A 17073-nucleotide genomic window follows, 5' to 3' on the forward strand; every position below is an offset into this window, starting at 1 on the left:
ACGTGCGCCAGCCGTGTGCACCAAAAACCATTTTGATGCACAGCGTATTCATGGATACTTACATCCATAACCAGCCGTGGTGCAGCGAACCTGCAGCAGTGCCAGTTACGCCCCCAACCCCGCCCCGTGCGCCAAAAACATTGCAGAAATCCCCTACATGGTGCAAAGGCCAGTGGACCAGTATACAGCCCCCCCCCCCCAACCACGAAAACGTGCTAAAAACGCCACACAGCCCTCACGAACCAGCGTAATCGCGTGTAAAACTCCCTGCGCACCCCTCGGAATATGCGTACCCCGCTCGCGCCAGCAAAATGGCGTGTAAAACTCCCCGCTCACCCCTCGGAATACGCGTACCCCACTTGCGCCAGCAAAACCGTGTGTAAAACTCAACGCGCTCGGTAAATTGCATGGGAAAAGTCCCCCCTGCGGTGTGGGCTGTCTGTGGGGCATAGGGAGGGTGGATGGGCTGCCTGCGGGGTATGCCCAGGGGTGATGGGCTGCCTGCGGGGCTTTACTGTGGTGATGGGCTGCCTGCGGGGCATGCCCAGGGGTGATGGGCTACCTAAGGGGTATGGGGAGGGTGGATGGGCTGCCTGCGGGGCATGCCCAGGGGGGGATGGGCTGCCTGCGGGGCATGCCCAGGGGGGGATGGGCTGCCTGCGGGGCATGCCCAGGGGGGGATGGGCTGCCTGTGGGGCATGCCCAGGGGGGGATGGGCTGCCTGCGGGGCATGCCCAGGGGGGATGGGCTGCCTGCGCGTATTACAGGGGGTGCGTGTGGATTTTCACACGCGATTGGCCTGGTGCGAGCGGGGTACGTGTATTCCGCAGGGAGTTTTACACGCGATTGGCCTGCCGCGAGCAGGGTACACGTATTCCGGGGGTGCGCATGGATTTTCACACGCGATTGGCCTGGCGCGAGCGGGTACAAGTATTCCGAGGGGTGCGCGTGGAGTTTTACACGCAATTGGCCTGTCGAGAGTGGGGTACACATATTCCGGGGGTGCGCATGGATTTTCACACGCGATTGGCCTGCCGCAAGCGGGGTACGTGTATTCCGAGGGGTGTGCATGGAATTTTACACGCGATTGGCCTGCGGCGAGCGGGGTACGTGTATTCTGAGGGGTGCACATGGAGTTTTACACGCGATTGGTCTGGCGCAAGCGGGGTACGCGTATTCCGAGGGGTGAGCAGGGAGTTTCACACGCGATTTGGCAGTGTCGGCCCTCCCGGGTTTGGCTCTCTCCCCCTCCCCATACCCCGCAGGCAGCCCACACCACAGAGAACCACTCTATACCCCTGGCATGCACCACAGGTAGTCCATCACCCCTGGGCATGCCCCGCAGGCAGCCCCTCACCCCTGACCATGACCCGCAGGCAGCCCATCACCCCTGGGCATGCCCCACAGGCAGCCCATCATCCGTGGCCATGACCCACAGGCAGCCCACATGGCACCATGCACTTGGGAGCCCTGACACATGTCACCCCCACCCCACCCCCAGTGACGGGCACTTGCCAGCAGGCCCCGACTCATGTCCCCCCAAACACCATGTCATAACTATACAGGCCCATGGCCCTAATGACAACCCAAGTCCTACCCCCCGTCCCCAAGTGCAAACACCCAACAATCCACTGCACCCACTCCCTAGTGAATTACCCATTCCATTATAGTCTGAAAAGAACCAACATGCCCATCAACAAATTTCAGATAGAGCCACACAGTGGCAACACATGACTGAGCCAATGCTCATTGAGACATGCGCAAAATAAATCATAGTACACCACACCAAAAATGTACAATTATGAAATGTATTAAAAATAAAAAGAAATGCCAAAAAGAAAACCACACATGCAAATAAACAAATAATGAATGCAATCTGAAAAAGAAAGTTAAATCCAAGGAAAATTGAAAAACCAAGGCATGAAAAAAGAAAAGTGGTCCATTGCCAAAGTCCATAGAAACAAATCCAAAAATGAAAAGCATAAAAAACCATTACTCCATGGGATGAAAAGTATTTACATGTCCGGAACTACTTACAATGAAAGTCTGAAGGGTCCATGTTCCCAAAACAAAAGGAAACCTACCCAAAACCCTATCTAAAATACAACTATATACAAAAGGTGGAGCAAAGTCTGTGGACTCCAAATAAAAATAAAAACCAAATGAAACCAAAATCTAAACAACTATATACAAATGCGGCGGGCTAGTGCGACGGCTCACTCATTGATGTCCCGGGCCAGGGCATCATCGAACTCCACTTCAACGTCCCGGAGGCAGGCTTCTTCCCTGACCCAGAGGTCTTGCAGGGATGCAGCCATGGCCTCCTCCAACTCCCTGCGAGTTGCCTCGAGGCACTCAGCCCGCCTCAATGCCCGGTGCATGGAGTTTTCCGCCCTGACCATTGTGAGCCGTGCCTCCTCCGCCCGCCGCCGCTCCGCATCTATCTGCTGGCCCAACTGCTGCCACACAGAAGAGACTCCCAATACAGGGTCCTCCTGCCTGGCGGCCGATGCCTGCCCCTGGGATGTTGAAGGCCCGAGTCATGATCGCTCCCACGCTGCAATGCAACTGCCTCTGGCACCACGACGGCCTCCAGGCTGATGGAATCCTCTGGTGCCGCTGTGCACATGCCCTGCTTGATGATGTCTGCACGTCCTCCATCTGCTGGGGTGGCCACCCCTGCTGGACCTCCAACTCCCGACTGTGGCAGGGATGTCTCCTCTACCAACCTAGCCGCTGGCTCAGGGGCAGCTCCACAGGGGGCCCATGCGATACTTCAGCGGGAAGATGGCACGGAGGACGACTGGTGCATAGGGGGTTCAGTTGAGGGGGGGGGGGTCGCAAGATCCAGCACACGGATGAGCCCAGTGCCGACGACCTGTCCTAGTAGGTTGACGCGGCCAATGAGGTATTCGAAATGACGTGCATTGTCCAGACGAGAACCCTGCACGTCATCCCGAATACCACATTGGCGCAATGCCATCTCAACTAGGACAGGCTCAATACGGTCATGGATTGCAACATCGGCAGGGAGAGGAAGGCCAGTTGTATGCGCATCCCCTCCCTGAAAATGGGTCTGGACGGAGGCATCCCTGCTGGTGCCGGATGATGCAGTCACAGGATCGGGGACAGGATTACACACAGGCGCCTCCGCGGCGACCTGTGCTGCCTCCTGTCCCTGCCCCTGAACTGCACCACTAGCACCAGTGGAATGCCCCCCCCCCTCCAGGCCCCGTGCATGGGCCTTCCACGGCCTCCCCCTCAACTGAACCCCACACCAACCTGGATGACTCTGTGCCATCTTCCTCCATAGACCGCTGTGGGGGCTCAGCTGCCCCTACTGCTGCCGAGGAGTCCCCCTCCAAACTCTGCCTCTTGGACCTTCCCTCTGCAGCTGCAGCCATGGACGCGGACCAGACTCCTCACTCCCCGAAGAGATGACTAGCTCGGAGGGGAGCTGGGCCTTGCATCTCCGGCCGGCGGTGGAATCCCTGCCGCTGTGCTCCACAGCACCGTCTCCGCCCTCTTCATCAGTCGACACTGCAGACAGGGAGAGACAGAACACAGGCATCAGGGCACTGTACAATGGTCGGATACACACGACAGTTGCACATGAGTGGCATTGTCAAACTTAACAGATGGCATCACACTCCCCAACACTCATAATTTGAACCCACACACATGCACAAATTAACATGAATCGTGCAGCAGACAGCAGCATCCATACACACACAACAGCATGAACATCCGAAGGTTGGCATGACATCACAAGCAACATGGGGAGTGCCGAACACATGCACACACGCCACCAGACAGACATGCATCTGTACATCTCCACCACCTGTCACAGTGGAATCATTGGCAACTATGTCACATCTGCCAATCGGGTTCCTACATGTCGGTGTCACATGCATCCATGGTGCATCACAGATGTCAAATACACAAGCACATGTACGCCGTGCACGTACATGAAGGTGGAACCAGCATCCATGTGTCACACCCCAACCATGCCATAGTACATACACAGAAATGCTAACGTGCTCATCTCCACATGCAGTTGTGCATCATGCTTTGGAACACATACACCATTGATGTGCATCACACATGACTGGACTAACATGCAGCAAGGTCATGTCCCTGCACATACACATCCATACATGGCCCTTTTCAGGCATCTGTCCAAGCTGCACACTCCTGGCACACCTCAACATGCACTGCCTCCAATAAGTACGCATGGACACTTACCGCTCGACTCCGGACGGGTCTCCCTCGCGAGGACCTGGCGGTGAAGCGCCTGGGTTAATGGGTTTCAGGACCCTCATTTCGTCGATGGTAAGGTGGACCCGGTACCTCACTGCATCCGCTGCTTCCGAGAGGCACCGGGCCTTCCTAAGGGTCCCGGACCTGAAGTCCCCCCAGCGCTTATGGACGTGTGGTAGGTCGCGGGTTGCCACCCCCTCCGCGTTGATGGCAACCACGATGTCCGTCCTCTTCTGTCCATCCTTGTCGGCGCGTGTTCTTCCGAAGAGGGCATCATAATGCACCAGGACTTGCTCCACCAGGATGCCAACCTCTCCTGCTGTGAAGCTGGCAGCCCTCTGCCTCTCTGCCTGGGGGATGCCAGTGGTCTCAGATGGTGTTTCCCCCCGACATGGCAACCCCGAGGTAGGTGTGGGTGGGCAACTGGGTCCTGGTGCTGGACTGTGGAGCGATGGAACTGCAGTGGGGAGTCTTCCGTTCCAGCAGGGGTGGTCACAGCAACTGGAACCCTGCAGATGGCTGACGTGCAGGCACAAATAGCAGGGCACATGGCCAGCAGGCAGGCAGGCAGCAGCAGATGGCAGGTGGGAGTCGGCTCGGGGCTCTGAGGGGCAGGAAAATGGCCTTCTGGGCAGGAGCGTGGTATTCCGTGTGTGGTCGCGTGGCCAGCTTGATACTGAGTGATTTGGCACATGAAAAAACAGCACGTTAGCGTGTAATTCGAGGAAAGGCCCTTAGCGCGCAAGCGCATAGGTGAAGTAACGTGCGGGCGGGCATTTTACTCGGCGCGGTTTAAAGGTCCCACATGGGTTTCCATCGCTCTGTACATGCTTTTCGTGCAGAGCAGTGCGTGTGTTTTCCAGACATTGGGGTTCACACGCGATTACTTCAAAGCGGCTACAGTGCGTAATTCTTTTGGCGGGGGTGTTGCCTACGCGTTCTTCTACACGCAAGGCAGACGGTGAGTTGTGCACGCTATTTTTCCCACTGTGGGTGTCCCCGTTTGTCGTGTACCCCTTTTTTTTGGGTCATACTAGCCCGCGTGTGGATCACGTATGCATTTTGTGTGTTCCTGGCTGCCACAGCGTACGGAGTGTGTTTTTTTACACGCACGTGGGCTACAGGGGTCACGTATCGCTTTCTTGCTTTTTTGGGATGCCTGAGCGTTATGTGACCCGTCATTTTTCCTAAGGGGCCACAGGCAGCCTTGCAGGAGAACAGGGGTGCTGTTTGCATCACGTACCTTGCCCCCCTCACCCAAGTTGCCCAGGACAATTGTTGTGTGCACCTCCTATTGGTACTAGTACATCTGTGCCATGGTTGGGAGGCCACAAAAGGTGAGGGGCGCCTCAGTTGGGCGGCCTCCACGTGCCCTTTCCCCTCCCCTGCGCAGCGCCTGTGCGTATGGTTGGGGATGTGGGGGCACCACCATGTCCACCGGTACGCCCCGCCGTGTTGCAACATTGTGCAGGACACATGCTGCCACAATGATCAAGCACACTACTGGGGGTGCAAAGAGTAGCTGCCCGCCAGAGCGGTCAAGGGAGCGGAAGCGTGATTGAGCACTCCAAATGTGCGCTCCACTATGGCCCAGGTTGCAATATGGGCTGCGTTGTATCTTACCTGGGGTGGGGTTCTGTATTGGCGGTGTCATGTGGGAGCTCTGAGGGTAGTCATTGTCCCCTGGGGAGGTGATAATGGTTGTCATTAGTTTGGTTTGTGTATTTGTCTGTGTGTGACATGAATGCATGTGCACAGGCATTTGTACTCGCCAATGAGCCATGTGTCGCCATGCTTCACAGCTTCCAGGTACCGGCTCAGGGCAGACATTCTGTATATGAAACTGTCATGGGTGGACCGAGGATAGTTCGCATAACAGAGGTGATGATCCCCTGTGCATAGCATACAACCTGCAGGTTGATGGAATGCCAGTGCTTGCGGTTGCGGTGGATATTATCTGTGGCCCTAGATGGACGTAGGGCCACATGGGTGCAATCTAGGGCACTGTGCACTTTGGGGAAGTGTGCCACCCTGTAAAAGTCCTGGACCATGGCCTGCCTTTCTGAGGGTGTTCTGGGCATGTATATGTGCCTGCGGACTGAGGGTCGTGCAGTCATGTTTGCCAACACCTGGTGTAGGCAGCGTGACTGCGTGGGCTGTGAGATCCTCCCCCCCCCACTATGGCAGTGGTCCACTGAAATGACCCAGTGGCCAATTAATGCAGTAAACTGAGTACCCTTTCCAAGGGGCTCAGTGCTTGGGAGCACAAGGTGGGTGATGTGAGGTCATCCTCCCACTCCTGGACCAGGTCTAGGATGATATGAGGTGGAAACCTATACCTGCCATAGACCTGGTCATCAGGCATCCCAAAAAGGCTGGTCCTGGGCAAATACATGTGGGCCCTGGCTATTCTCCTCCTCCTGCGGTGTCCCACGATCAGTGCTACGAGAAATGGGACATTCATCGTAGCTGTATACACGTGTTTGTTGTGTGTGCATACTTTTATACTGCGCGGGACGCTTCCGCCTGCCTTCGTGTGGCGGACGTGTTTAGGCCTGTGCGTGTCTTTTGGCGTGCGTGGGTTTCCCCTATTCGATTCCATGAATGCATGTAGTTTGCGAGCCGTGTATTTCCCAGCAGTACTTCCCCAGTTACGCCCTCATTTTCAGGCGTTGTTCCCCATGCTGTGCGTTCCTCCCCCTTTTTGGTGTGTGCTACACGTTGTGCGAGTCACGCACGGCGTTCGGGTTGTCGCAGTGACGTGTGCGCACATATGCGCCACGCGCAATTTTGGCGCACATCCCGGGAAAAACACACGCAGGGACTTACATGAATCGTGCACTAGTTTTTCACCCTTGCGCCACAATTTTCAGCACACTTTTATTCCATGAATCAGCCCCCATGTCTTTCTTAAGGCTGGTGGAGTACTACTCCAAGTTTATAAAAGGCACTTTGCAGAAAGATGCAAGACTATTGGGGACCTTTGTAAGAAAGGAGCCGCATTTAAATGGTGTACAGATCGCCAGAGAATTTGATGATATAAAGTTTGCGATTGCCAATGCACCAGCTGTGGGCAACTGTGAAATAAAGTGTGAAACGTGTTATGACCGATGCTAGTGATACGGTTTTAGGAGCAGTTCTTATGCAAAAATAAAGTGAGATAGAGAGTAATTGTGTTGGCATCGCAAGTTTTGAGTGGAGCAAAGTCACTGTATACGGTCATTGAGAGAGAGGCGCTCCGTGTGGTGTGGGTGATTAAAAGATTTAGAGCCTATATTTGGGGTAGGACATTTACTGTGCGTACTAATCACAAGCCATTGGTTGGTGTGTTGCACGAGTAGGGGGCTGGATGGAGCGTTGTGGAGGGTAGTGAGATGGGTCACATCGATGCAGGGACATGAATTCATGGTAGAGCACGTTCTTGGAAAGGACAACCCCTTGGCAGACTTCCTGTCCAGGGCTATGAAGCATCTCATACAGGAGGACTTGAAGGATAGAGAGCCTGATCAGGTCTTTCTGGTGTGCAACTGTATCGTTGGTGAGCAACAGTGAGAGGATGCAGCTAGGAAGGATGAGGAGTTAAGCCGCATCATAGAGTACGTTAGGACAGGCTGGGACAGGTGGACGGATTCTGAGCAGAAAGGAGCGTTTCACAGAGTAAGAGGTGTCCTGAGTATAGAGGGTTGCTTTCTGTGCAAAGCAGGTCTGAGAAACTATACACGACGATTAGGCCACTGGAATTGCCAAGCATGCCATGGGAGTTTATTGCTCTATACATTTTGTACCGATTGATGGTGAGTGAGGTAGGAATAAATATATTAATGTTCTCATGGTTCTTTATTCTAAATGGGTAGAAATAGAGGTTGTGCTCGAATTAGATACACAAGCAGTGATTAACTTTAGACAAACTGTTTCAAAGGGAGGGGTATCCACAGAAAATCCAAACTGACAATAGGGTACAATTTACCTCAAGGTTAATGAATCATTTTTGAGAGGCATTGGTGTGACACACCATAAGATGTTCTTCTATCACCCAGAGACTAATGAGGATGTTGAACGATTCAATCATAGCCTGATGCAGGGTATTTGTCCCTAGAGACAGGAAACTTAAGGGAAGAGATGGTCAATAGAGTTTGTGCATACAGATGGGCAACACACAGCACCACAGGTTTAGTACCATTCTATGTGTTGAGCAGAAATAAGCCACACATATCGGTTTGCCCACCGTGGTTGGGAAGTGCCTGTTTTATAGATAAGGATGAGCAGAAGTTGTGGGACAGAAAGCTGAGCGCATGAAAGAAAGGTTGGATGGGTTAAAGGCGAGAAAGAGTGATTTTTCGGCGGGCAGGGGAGAGAATGCAAAGGAGAAAACCATGTCTAGTTCCGAAAGGATACAGTATGTATTGGGGACCACAGCAAGTCAGGAGGGCGTTGGATGATGTAATTGTGTTGCAAGATGGCAGGATGTGGAATAAGGGAAGGATTGTCAAGAGAATGGAAGAGTAAAGTAGGGTGCCTTTGGTGCCTAACAATCTGTTGCATTTGATATGTGTAAGGGGGGAAGAGCTGCTTTGGATTTGACTGCAATGCATCTTGTATATAGTTGTAAATGTACTTTGATTCCATGTTGCAATCACTCAGGTAGAATGTGGGGATGGTAGTGTATGGGATTGAAAAGAGTCAGTTGGAGAGGCTGAGGGTAGCAGGAGGATAGAGCATCTTGGGGCATGTTTATCCACTTCTTATGAGAACACAAGGATAAAGAAAGGTTTGTGTTTTACCTCACCTGCGTGATCTGGACTTTTTATCAGAGGAATATCTCTTAACTCTGCCAATTTTACCTTTACGATTGTGTTGGCCCTTAGTTTGTAGAAGTGTGAGGGCTGAGTGGGGGGCACTTTAGCCTCTTCTCATCCTTGTACTCCAGCAGGGCAGAAGTCAATGAATCACACACTCATTTGCTTAGATTCTTCTCTGAGCATGCAAAATAGTTCAATATTAAGGTGGCATTATTTCTACAATAAAGGTAGGCAACGTGTTTACAAGTGACGACTGTTTGGGTCAGCTTCAAAAGGTCACTAGCCCTACACATATTGAATTTAATTTCGTATAGTGACATCACACTTGTTTTTCAGTCATGCTAATTCAGCAAAAGCAGTTTCCAATGCTAACCTTCAACATACAGAATGAAAAAGACAATGCAAAAGGTTTAATGAACAACCTAGACAAGTCAAAATCTTGAATTGAAAAATGCAGAAGAAACTAAATTGAATTGTAAAATATACAGTCAGAGTACCAATGAAACAGAAGGTCCAGCTGCAGCATGTTTTGGAACTAAATGTGTTTTCATATTACAAGGTTGAACAGAGTTTCAGGCAAGATCCAAATTACAACATTTATATTTTCCAATCTCACCCTTCCAAATGTGAAAATCCGGTTACCAAAGATGTTCCATATTCAGCTTTGAATTCCTGGAATTTGCTTCCATCTACCAGACGACTCAGAATCTATAAAAAACAACTATCACTGATATATTTTTCAAAAACTCAGAGCAGAATGTATGGCAATGTCATATTTTGGTCTCTAGCCTACTGCTGTCTCTGAAACACAATAGGTTTTGCTGGGGGCGTATTTCATAAAGATAGGCCTATGACTGGAAGATTCATGGGTCGATACCGAGAGATACAGATTCCATATAAAATTACTTAAACAGGAGTGTATATCGAACATTTTACAGGAATTTCTCAAACTAAAACGCTGATTATACAGGAAAGTAAAAACGCTGTTATGGACAACTCAATATGAAACAATCAACATTCTCCTTTCAGCTTGTACATCAGAATGAGTTAGGTCTGTGTCTGGGAAGGGGGTTGAAGGAAGAGTCCAATTATAACTGGGTTAGATTATTTAGCATCAGACGATGCTCTGTACTAAGTGATCTATAGCTGTGATTCTTGCGTAACATTAGTCAGAATAATGCAAAAAGCAGATGCGATCAAAATAAAAGATAGATGCCTAATTTAACAAACAATGTAGTCAAGTGAAGAGGGTTATAATTTGGCCAAGAGATGGGGGATTTTGCTAGGAACTGTTGCAGATCTTGAGGTCTTGGATTGGTGTATGAGCTTTCTTAGAACAACCTATAAAATGTATTACATTTGAGAAATCTCTAAAATGTTAGATATACAATAAAAAAAACTTTATAGGTTGTTCTAAGAAAGTTCATAAAACCAAACCAAAACTTCAAGATCTGCAACAGAATTCCTGTGCCACTCCTTACCATCAACATTACATTGTCCTAAAACAATAGGAGTGACAACACTTGGAATCAGCCCTACAGACAAGCAGAGAATCAGCAACCTTTTCTGCCTATACACAGGCAAATATTCCCAACAAAATAAATACAGAGTAGTAATACACCCAATTAAAATAGGAAACAATGGACACAAAGAACCCTAATCCTGCTTCCGCCCACAAGGTTCCACTGATCGTTTTGGATCAGATGCTCATTGGATCTGAAGAGGAACTTTAAAGGAAAAATGTATCAAATCAACAATGTATCTAAGTCTTGTCATTACCACCTCAAAATTCTTCTACGCCAACTCCCTTTATCTCGGAGTACGGGCATACCACCTCATTAAATTGCAAAGAGCACAAAACGCTAATGCTACTAGCACTGGGCCCAAGAGACCACACCTCTCCAGCTCTCAGAACACTCCACTGGCTCCCAGTTGGACAAAGGGCCACTTTCAAGACCCTGTGTATCACCCACCGTGCAGTGCACAAGACCGTCCCTCTACACCTGCAAGGCAAGCTAAAACCCTACCTCCCACCCGCACCCTAAGATCAGGCTCTGCCATCCTTTTAGTGATGTCAACCACCAACTCAGTCAAATTAGGAGGATCCTCGTTCTCAGCCTTGGCCCCCATGCTATGGAACTCGCTTCCAACCCACATCTGACACACCAAAGACTATTTGTCTTTCCGCAGACTACTTAAAACGTGGCTCTTCTCATAAAACTGATGACCACCTAAAGATGTGTCTGAATCCCTAGCAACCAAACTACGAAACACACAATGAAGCTGTCCTACTTGGGGTATCGGGTAATATTTTCACCAGCAAAAATATCGGCGTACATATGTTCGTCGGGAACGGCCATTGGCGATATTTTTGGTGGCGAAAATATATATATAGGTGCGGGGGTTGCAGGGGTGCCCCCGCACATAAAAAAATGATACAGAGGTTGCGGGGGTGTCCCCCGCAGGGTCCATGTGTTATTTTCGCCGCAAACATATGGCGATATTTTTGCATCGCGATATTTTTGCGGCGAAAATATCACATGGAGCCCTACTTGGTGTTCACCCTCATGATAGAATAGAAAGGACGGAATAAGAGGGAATGGTTGGAGTGAATAGATTTGATGGAACGAGTAAACGGAGTGAGGGGACTGAGTAGACGGAATGACAGAGTTGATATAGAAGAGGGAATACAAGAGTGGACGGAACGGATAGAGTAAATGGAACGGATGGAACGGATAGAGTGGATGGAACGGATAGATGGAGTGGAGGTTACAGACGGAGTGGACGTAAGGGACGCAATGGACGTTAAGGATGAAGTGGATGTATATATACCTGTATGAACCCCTGCCACCATTTATCCGTATGCCGCTATGTATGTCTCCACCGTCTTGGCCACGTGCCTGGTCTCAGGCGCTTCTACAGATAACCACCATATCACACTGCTACGCTTACTCTCTACTATACACCATCATTCATCTAGAACACAGCTATACCCTGATAATTCGGCCTGGCTGTTCACTACGAATACAACCCCATGATCACCTTATCACCCTAATAAAACGCAGCTAGCTGAGCACATTCCACCCGCCAGACTGCACACATCCAACCGATATCTTCAGCACCACACCTATCGCTAGAAAGCAGCTTTCATCCAACAACTACACCAGCTGCACACATATCCGGTGCACCCAGGCACCATACAACACCATCTCTCTCTACTGACTTGAACTACGGTTCCCGAGGGCATTCAACCTACCAGCGCTTTGAGGTCATACCAATGATATATAAGGCGCTATATAAATGCCAAGTAACATAACATAACATTTGGCATGAATTATTAAGTGGAAAGAAATGTGGCTTACAAAACACTGTCTTCTCTAGTGTGGCAATTAATTACTTTTACATTTTTACATCTTCAAAAATCATTTCATTCATAAATTCAAAAAATAGGAAGAAAAATACTCCCATTTCAAATTTGTATTTGCAGCCGTGCTTGTAATGCTGCGATATGAAGCAAAATGACTGGGCACAGGATCTGGCATATTAATGTTTTTCCCACCCGTCCTTCCCACGTTAAAAAAAAAAATGGAAGCCTCACTGAGGTGCCCCACAGTACCCATTAAAAACCAAATCACCAGTGGGGCACGGCGGAGCATGAAGACACGCTCATTGTGAGCCCTGAGCAGATCTGGGCCCACCAGACTCCTAAACCCTGTTACAACCATTGGTAAAGTTCGGAAATGGAGGTAGCAAGGGTGTGACGCCCCACACAACCGAATGTCATTGTGGTTTGCCTAATTAACTAGTGGTGGAGGCGATTGGAAGACTGGTTTGATGGAGAGAGCGAGTAGCAAGATGGTGCTGCCAGCGCAGGTGAAGCGAGCAGCCCTGCGGTGGAGAACAGAAATACCCTGTGACTGTAGTGTAAACTGAGGAGGGCGCAATGCTGCTCCAGAGGCAGTCGCCATCCACGGAAGGTACAGGAGAGGGCATGGTCACAGATCGGGCGATCCCACGGGGAGAAAGGGTTCAGCAGCTTGGAGGAAGTTGGGAGCATTGTAGTAAAGGTGCAGATTCACCATTGGCAAGTCGGTGGGGGGTGCATAGCTGCAGGAGTGATGGGGAAAAGGAAGGGGTGTCCCTAAAAGGGGGGGGGGGCATAATTGACAGCTAAACGTGTAACTTATGCTCTGCATGCACAGGTGCAGATAGAGAAGTCTGTGGGGAAGAGCAGGGTTGGGGCACCCAGGAGGGTTGGTGATCCGGGATGGGGGCAGTGGGTAGAGTGGGTGGTACAGTATAATATGAAACACAGAACCGCCATTTTGGGAAATACGCTGCAGGTAAGTGCAGTACACCACTTGTCTTTTGTCTTTTTGCACCCACAGGCCCTATATTTTGGGGTAGACATTAATTTCTCGAGTGCTCTGCCACAGCAGTGTGCTGAAGAAATGTTGAAAGCTGACCATTCCCAGGAGACTCTAGTCGCTGAGAAATGGGTTCAGCTGATACTTTCGATGTCAGCAAGCCGGGCAGCTGAGCACTCACAGGGAAACAAAGGGTTTCAACTAATAAATTCATACAAATAGGAGTACAGTCCCTAAGGGGTAAGCAGTTTCAAATCACTCCTTGGCAGTTGGGCCTGGGAAGAGGGCAGTGGGGTGAAGGGGTGAGCTGGGAGGTGGCCAATCATCGAGAGTTTCAGTGTCCCTAGGGCGCAACAGTGTTTTGTGTCCTTGCCGATGTCATCAGGGCACCTCATTGGTTAGATGCTCTGTGAATGTCTCCTCCTTGCCAAGTTCGGGTTGTCTTGTGTGTCTTAAAAGAACTGGCCACTGGCAGATTAATAAAGTTCCAGTAGTCAGCACAATTAAGTAATGTACTGAACGTCATTTTAGGGCGTGTGGGAAGGTTCGTGATGTCACGTAGGGTGGAGTTGGCCAGCGTGGGTGAGAAGGATCTGTTCTAGTCATGACTAAGTAATGTATGTTCAGGCATAGTGGGCTGACGTAGTCCCATCAATAAGCTTGGTAGGATGATTGCACTAACTGCTACAATTTTTGCTATGCTTATTATGTGAGAATGGATACGTTTGCCCGCAGTAGGCATCGTTGACAGCTCCCTTCATTCAATTCTGTTCCACTGTGCTGTTTGAAGTGTGCTCCCCCAGCTGCGTCTGGACCTGTAATAAACTGTTACTTTCTAATGGGTGTATGCTCCTTTTTGGATTACTATGGTGTTCCAGTGATGACATGCCTTTTGAGGACCCCTGATACCGCACCATGGAGGGGCCTGAATCATGCAGGACACAGAGAAGGGGTGGGAGGAGCAGCCGCAGACTCCCCAGGAAAGCACTTCTCCCCTGATTGTGGACCTTTTTTTTTTTTTAAACGGTTTTTATTATTTTTTAAAACAAACAAACAATACAAACCAAACTGGCAGCGCTTTTTGCAACAATCACATGAACATCAATTAGTCAAGACCACTGCTCCCCCAATCCCTCCCCCCCCTCAAGAGCTTGTTTGTCCTTCTCATTCCGTATCTGCTGCGTGTGGCAGGGTATGGCCTCCTTCTGAGGCTGCAGAGTTCGTTATTGTTCCAAACAGTCCTGCTATTAATACTCTCCATGCCATCAGGGTACCCACTTCTTCCCCACACATGCTACAGGCCTCCTGCCATACCACCGTTTCAGCCTCCGCCCATTTCTGTAATTCTCGCCACCATACCTCCACCCGTGCCTTATGGCACTGCTTCCATCCCATGGCAATCCTTCGTTTTGCGAGCACATATGCCAAGTCCTTCAATTTCCCAACAGGTTTAAGTTTCCGTGGTCTGGGAAACCCTCCCAACAGGCAGGCCCAGGCCGTATCTATAATGAGCGTGACCCCTTTGTCCGCAAGTTTTTGTGCCACTTCTCCCCAGAAACTCTCAATCACTGGGCAAGACCAAAACATGTGCGTCATATCAGCATTTTCCTTATCGCATTTTGGGCACACTTGTCGTCCCGCATTTACAAACTTCGATATTCTCATCGCGGTCATGTAAGCTCTGTGCGTTATATACAACTGTATTTGTTGTAATCTGGCATTTCTTGACACCTTCTTGTGGTATCCCATAGCACGCTCCCACATCCCATCTTCCATCTGTGCTCCCACCTCTGTTTCCCAATCCAACCTCAAATGAGTCAATTCCTTCCCAACCCGGGTCATCACCATCTCATACAATCTGGAGATCTCCTGCCCCCTTCTGATATGTCATATATTGTCCCCATAGTGGCGTCTGGTTCCTCCGCCAATACAGTCTCAGGCCAGATTTTACGAATATTCTGCACCAGCCTTGACATACTGGCCCCTATGCAAGCCCCCCTCTTCCCCTAGTCCTTCAAAATACCTAATGGCTCCCTCTTGCCAGACATCCCCCAATGTAACCAGCCCGACCGACTCCCATTAGATCCTGATTATCATCCTTAGTTGTTGGTCTTCCCCTGCCAAAGCAACCAACGGCACCTGTGGGGAACACGGGAACACGGGTACGGGTCCTCCATCATTCGACAACTCTACACCACATCTTCCACCCCACCAACATCATTCCCGGGCGCTCCTTCATTTCTGACCTAGGCAACCAAATAATTTCCTTCAGGTAGTACGGAGTGCAGTCCTGTCCAAACAGCCTAAATTCGGGAGTTACCTCATCAGAGAGCCATTTGACCACATATTGCAACTGACCAGCCACATAATAAGCCTCAAAATTAGGCAGCTTAATACCCCCCTTTTCATAGAAATTCTGCAACTTCCATAGCGCCACTCTATTCCGAGTGCCATGCCATAGGAAGTTTCTGCACATACTATTCAGCTTGTCAAAAAACTTCTTAGGTATCATGTACGGAATATTGCTGAAAAAATGTAAGAGCCTGGGCAGGACCACCATTTTGAGCATCGCCCCCGTCCCATCATCGCCAACGGCAACTTCTCCCAAAACTTCATGCTTGTACGGATTTTTCCCACAGCCACCTCGGTGTTATGCAAATGTTCCTCCTCTACCGTGTGATACACATCTATGCCGAGGTAGCGGAAGGAACCAACCGCCCATGGTATCGGCAACACTGGCAATCACTCCAGAAGGGTTCTTCTGTAGCTCCCCAATGGGAATATACTCGATTTTTGGGGGTTCACCGCTATGCCAGACAATTCTGCATACCTTTCCATTACCTCCAGAATATATTGAAGATTTTCCTCTGGATATTTCAAATATAATAGCAAATCGTCAGCATACAGGGATATTAGGTGTTTCTCTCCCCCTACCTCGATGCCTATCATGCCATATTGTTGCCGAAGGTACACTGCCAGGGGCTCCAGGGCCAGAATATATAACATCAGGCACCAGGGGTACCCTTGTCTGGTGCCTCTGCTAAGCTGCCACCTATCGGATATCACCGCTCCTGTACGTACCCTAGCCAGCGGCTCACTGTACAGCAACTTCACCCACCTAACATAACCCGGCCCCATCCCGTATTCCTTCAGGGCCTCCAGCAACCACGACCACCTGACTGAGTCGAAAGCTTTGACTGCATCTAGGGACACAACCGCCATTTCACCCCCCCTCTAGCTCCCCCATTCAATCACCCACTGGAGTCGCCTATGATTGTGGGTTATATTTCTGTTGGGGACATAACCTGTTTGGTCCGGATGTATCAATTTACTAATAACTCTCCGCAGTCTATTGGCCAGGACCGCCATCAATATCTTGCCGTCCTGGTTCAGCATTGTCAAGGGCCTAGAGGAGCCGCAGCTATGCCCTGGTTTGTTGGTCTTAGGGAGCGGTATTATTATCGCTTCTCTAAGCAATTCTGGCAACCGGCTCACCTCAAACGATTCATTAAGCATTTCTAGGGTGAGGGGGGCGGAGTACCTCCTCTCTATACGCTTTATAAAATTCGCTAGGGAGTCCATCCGCACCCGGGGTCTTACTGGTGGGAAGCTGCCTCACCACCTCCTCCAATTCCTCCAAAGTAATC

At 50.1% G+C, this 17073-nt stretch overlaps 1 protein-coding gene across 2 annotated transcripts in view; it reads right to left on the reverse strand.

The window, feature by feature from the left end:
- Positions 1 to 17073, reverse strand: part of LOC138543670 (probable methylcrotonoyl-CoA carboxylase beta chain, mitochondrial) — a 1097318-nt gene that overhangs the window by 348357 nt on the left and 731888 nt on the right. For both annotated transcript variants that reach the window (XM_069641931.1, XM_069641932.1), the window contains exon 7: positions 9676 to 9767. In XM_069641931.1, coding sequence (XP_069498032.1) covers positions 9676 to 9767 — 92 coding nt within the window. The remainder of the gene's footprint in view (positions 1 to 9675; positions 9768 to 17073) is intronic.

This window comes from Ambystoma mexicanum, chromosome 1q, assembly GCF_040938575.1.
Source record: "Ambystoma mexicanum isolate Mex_15411 chromosome 1q, UKY_AmexF1_1, whole genome shotgun sequence".
NCBI lineage: Eukaryota > Metazoa > Chordata > Amphibia > Caudata > Ambystomatidae > Ambystoma > Ambystoma mexicanum.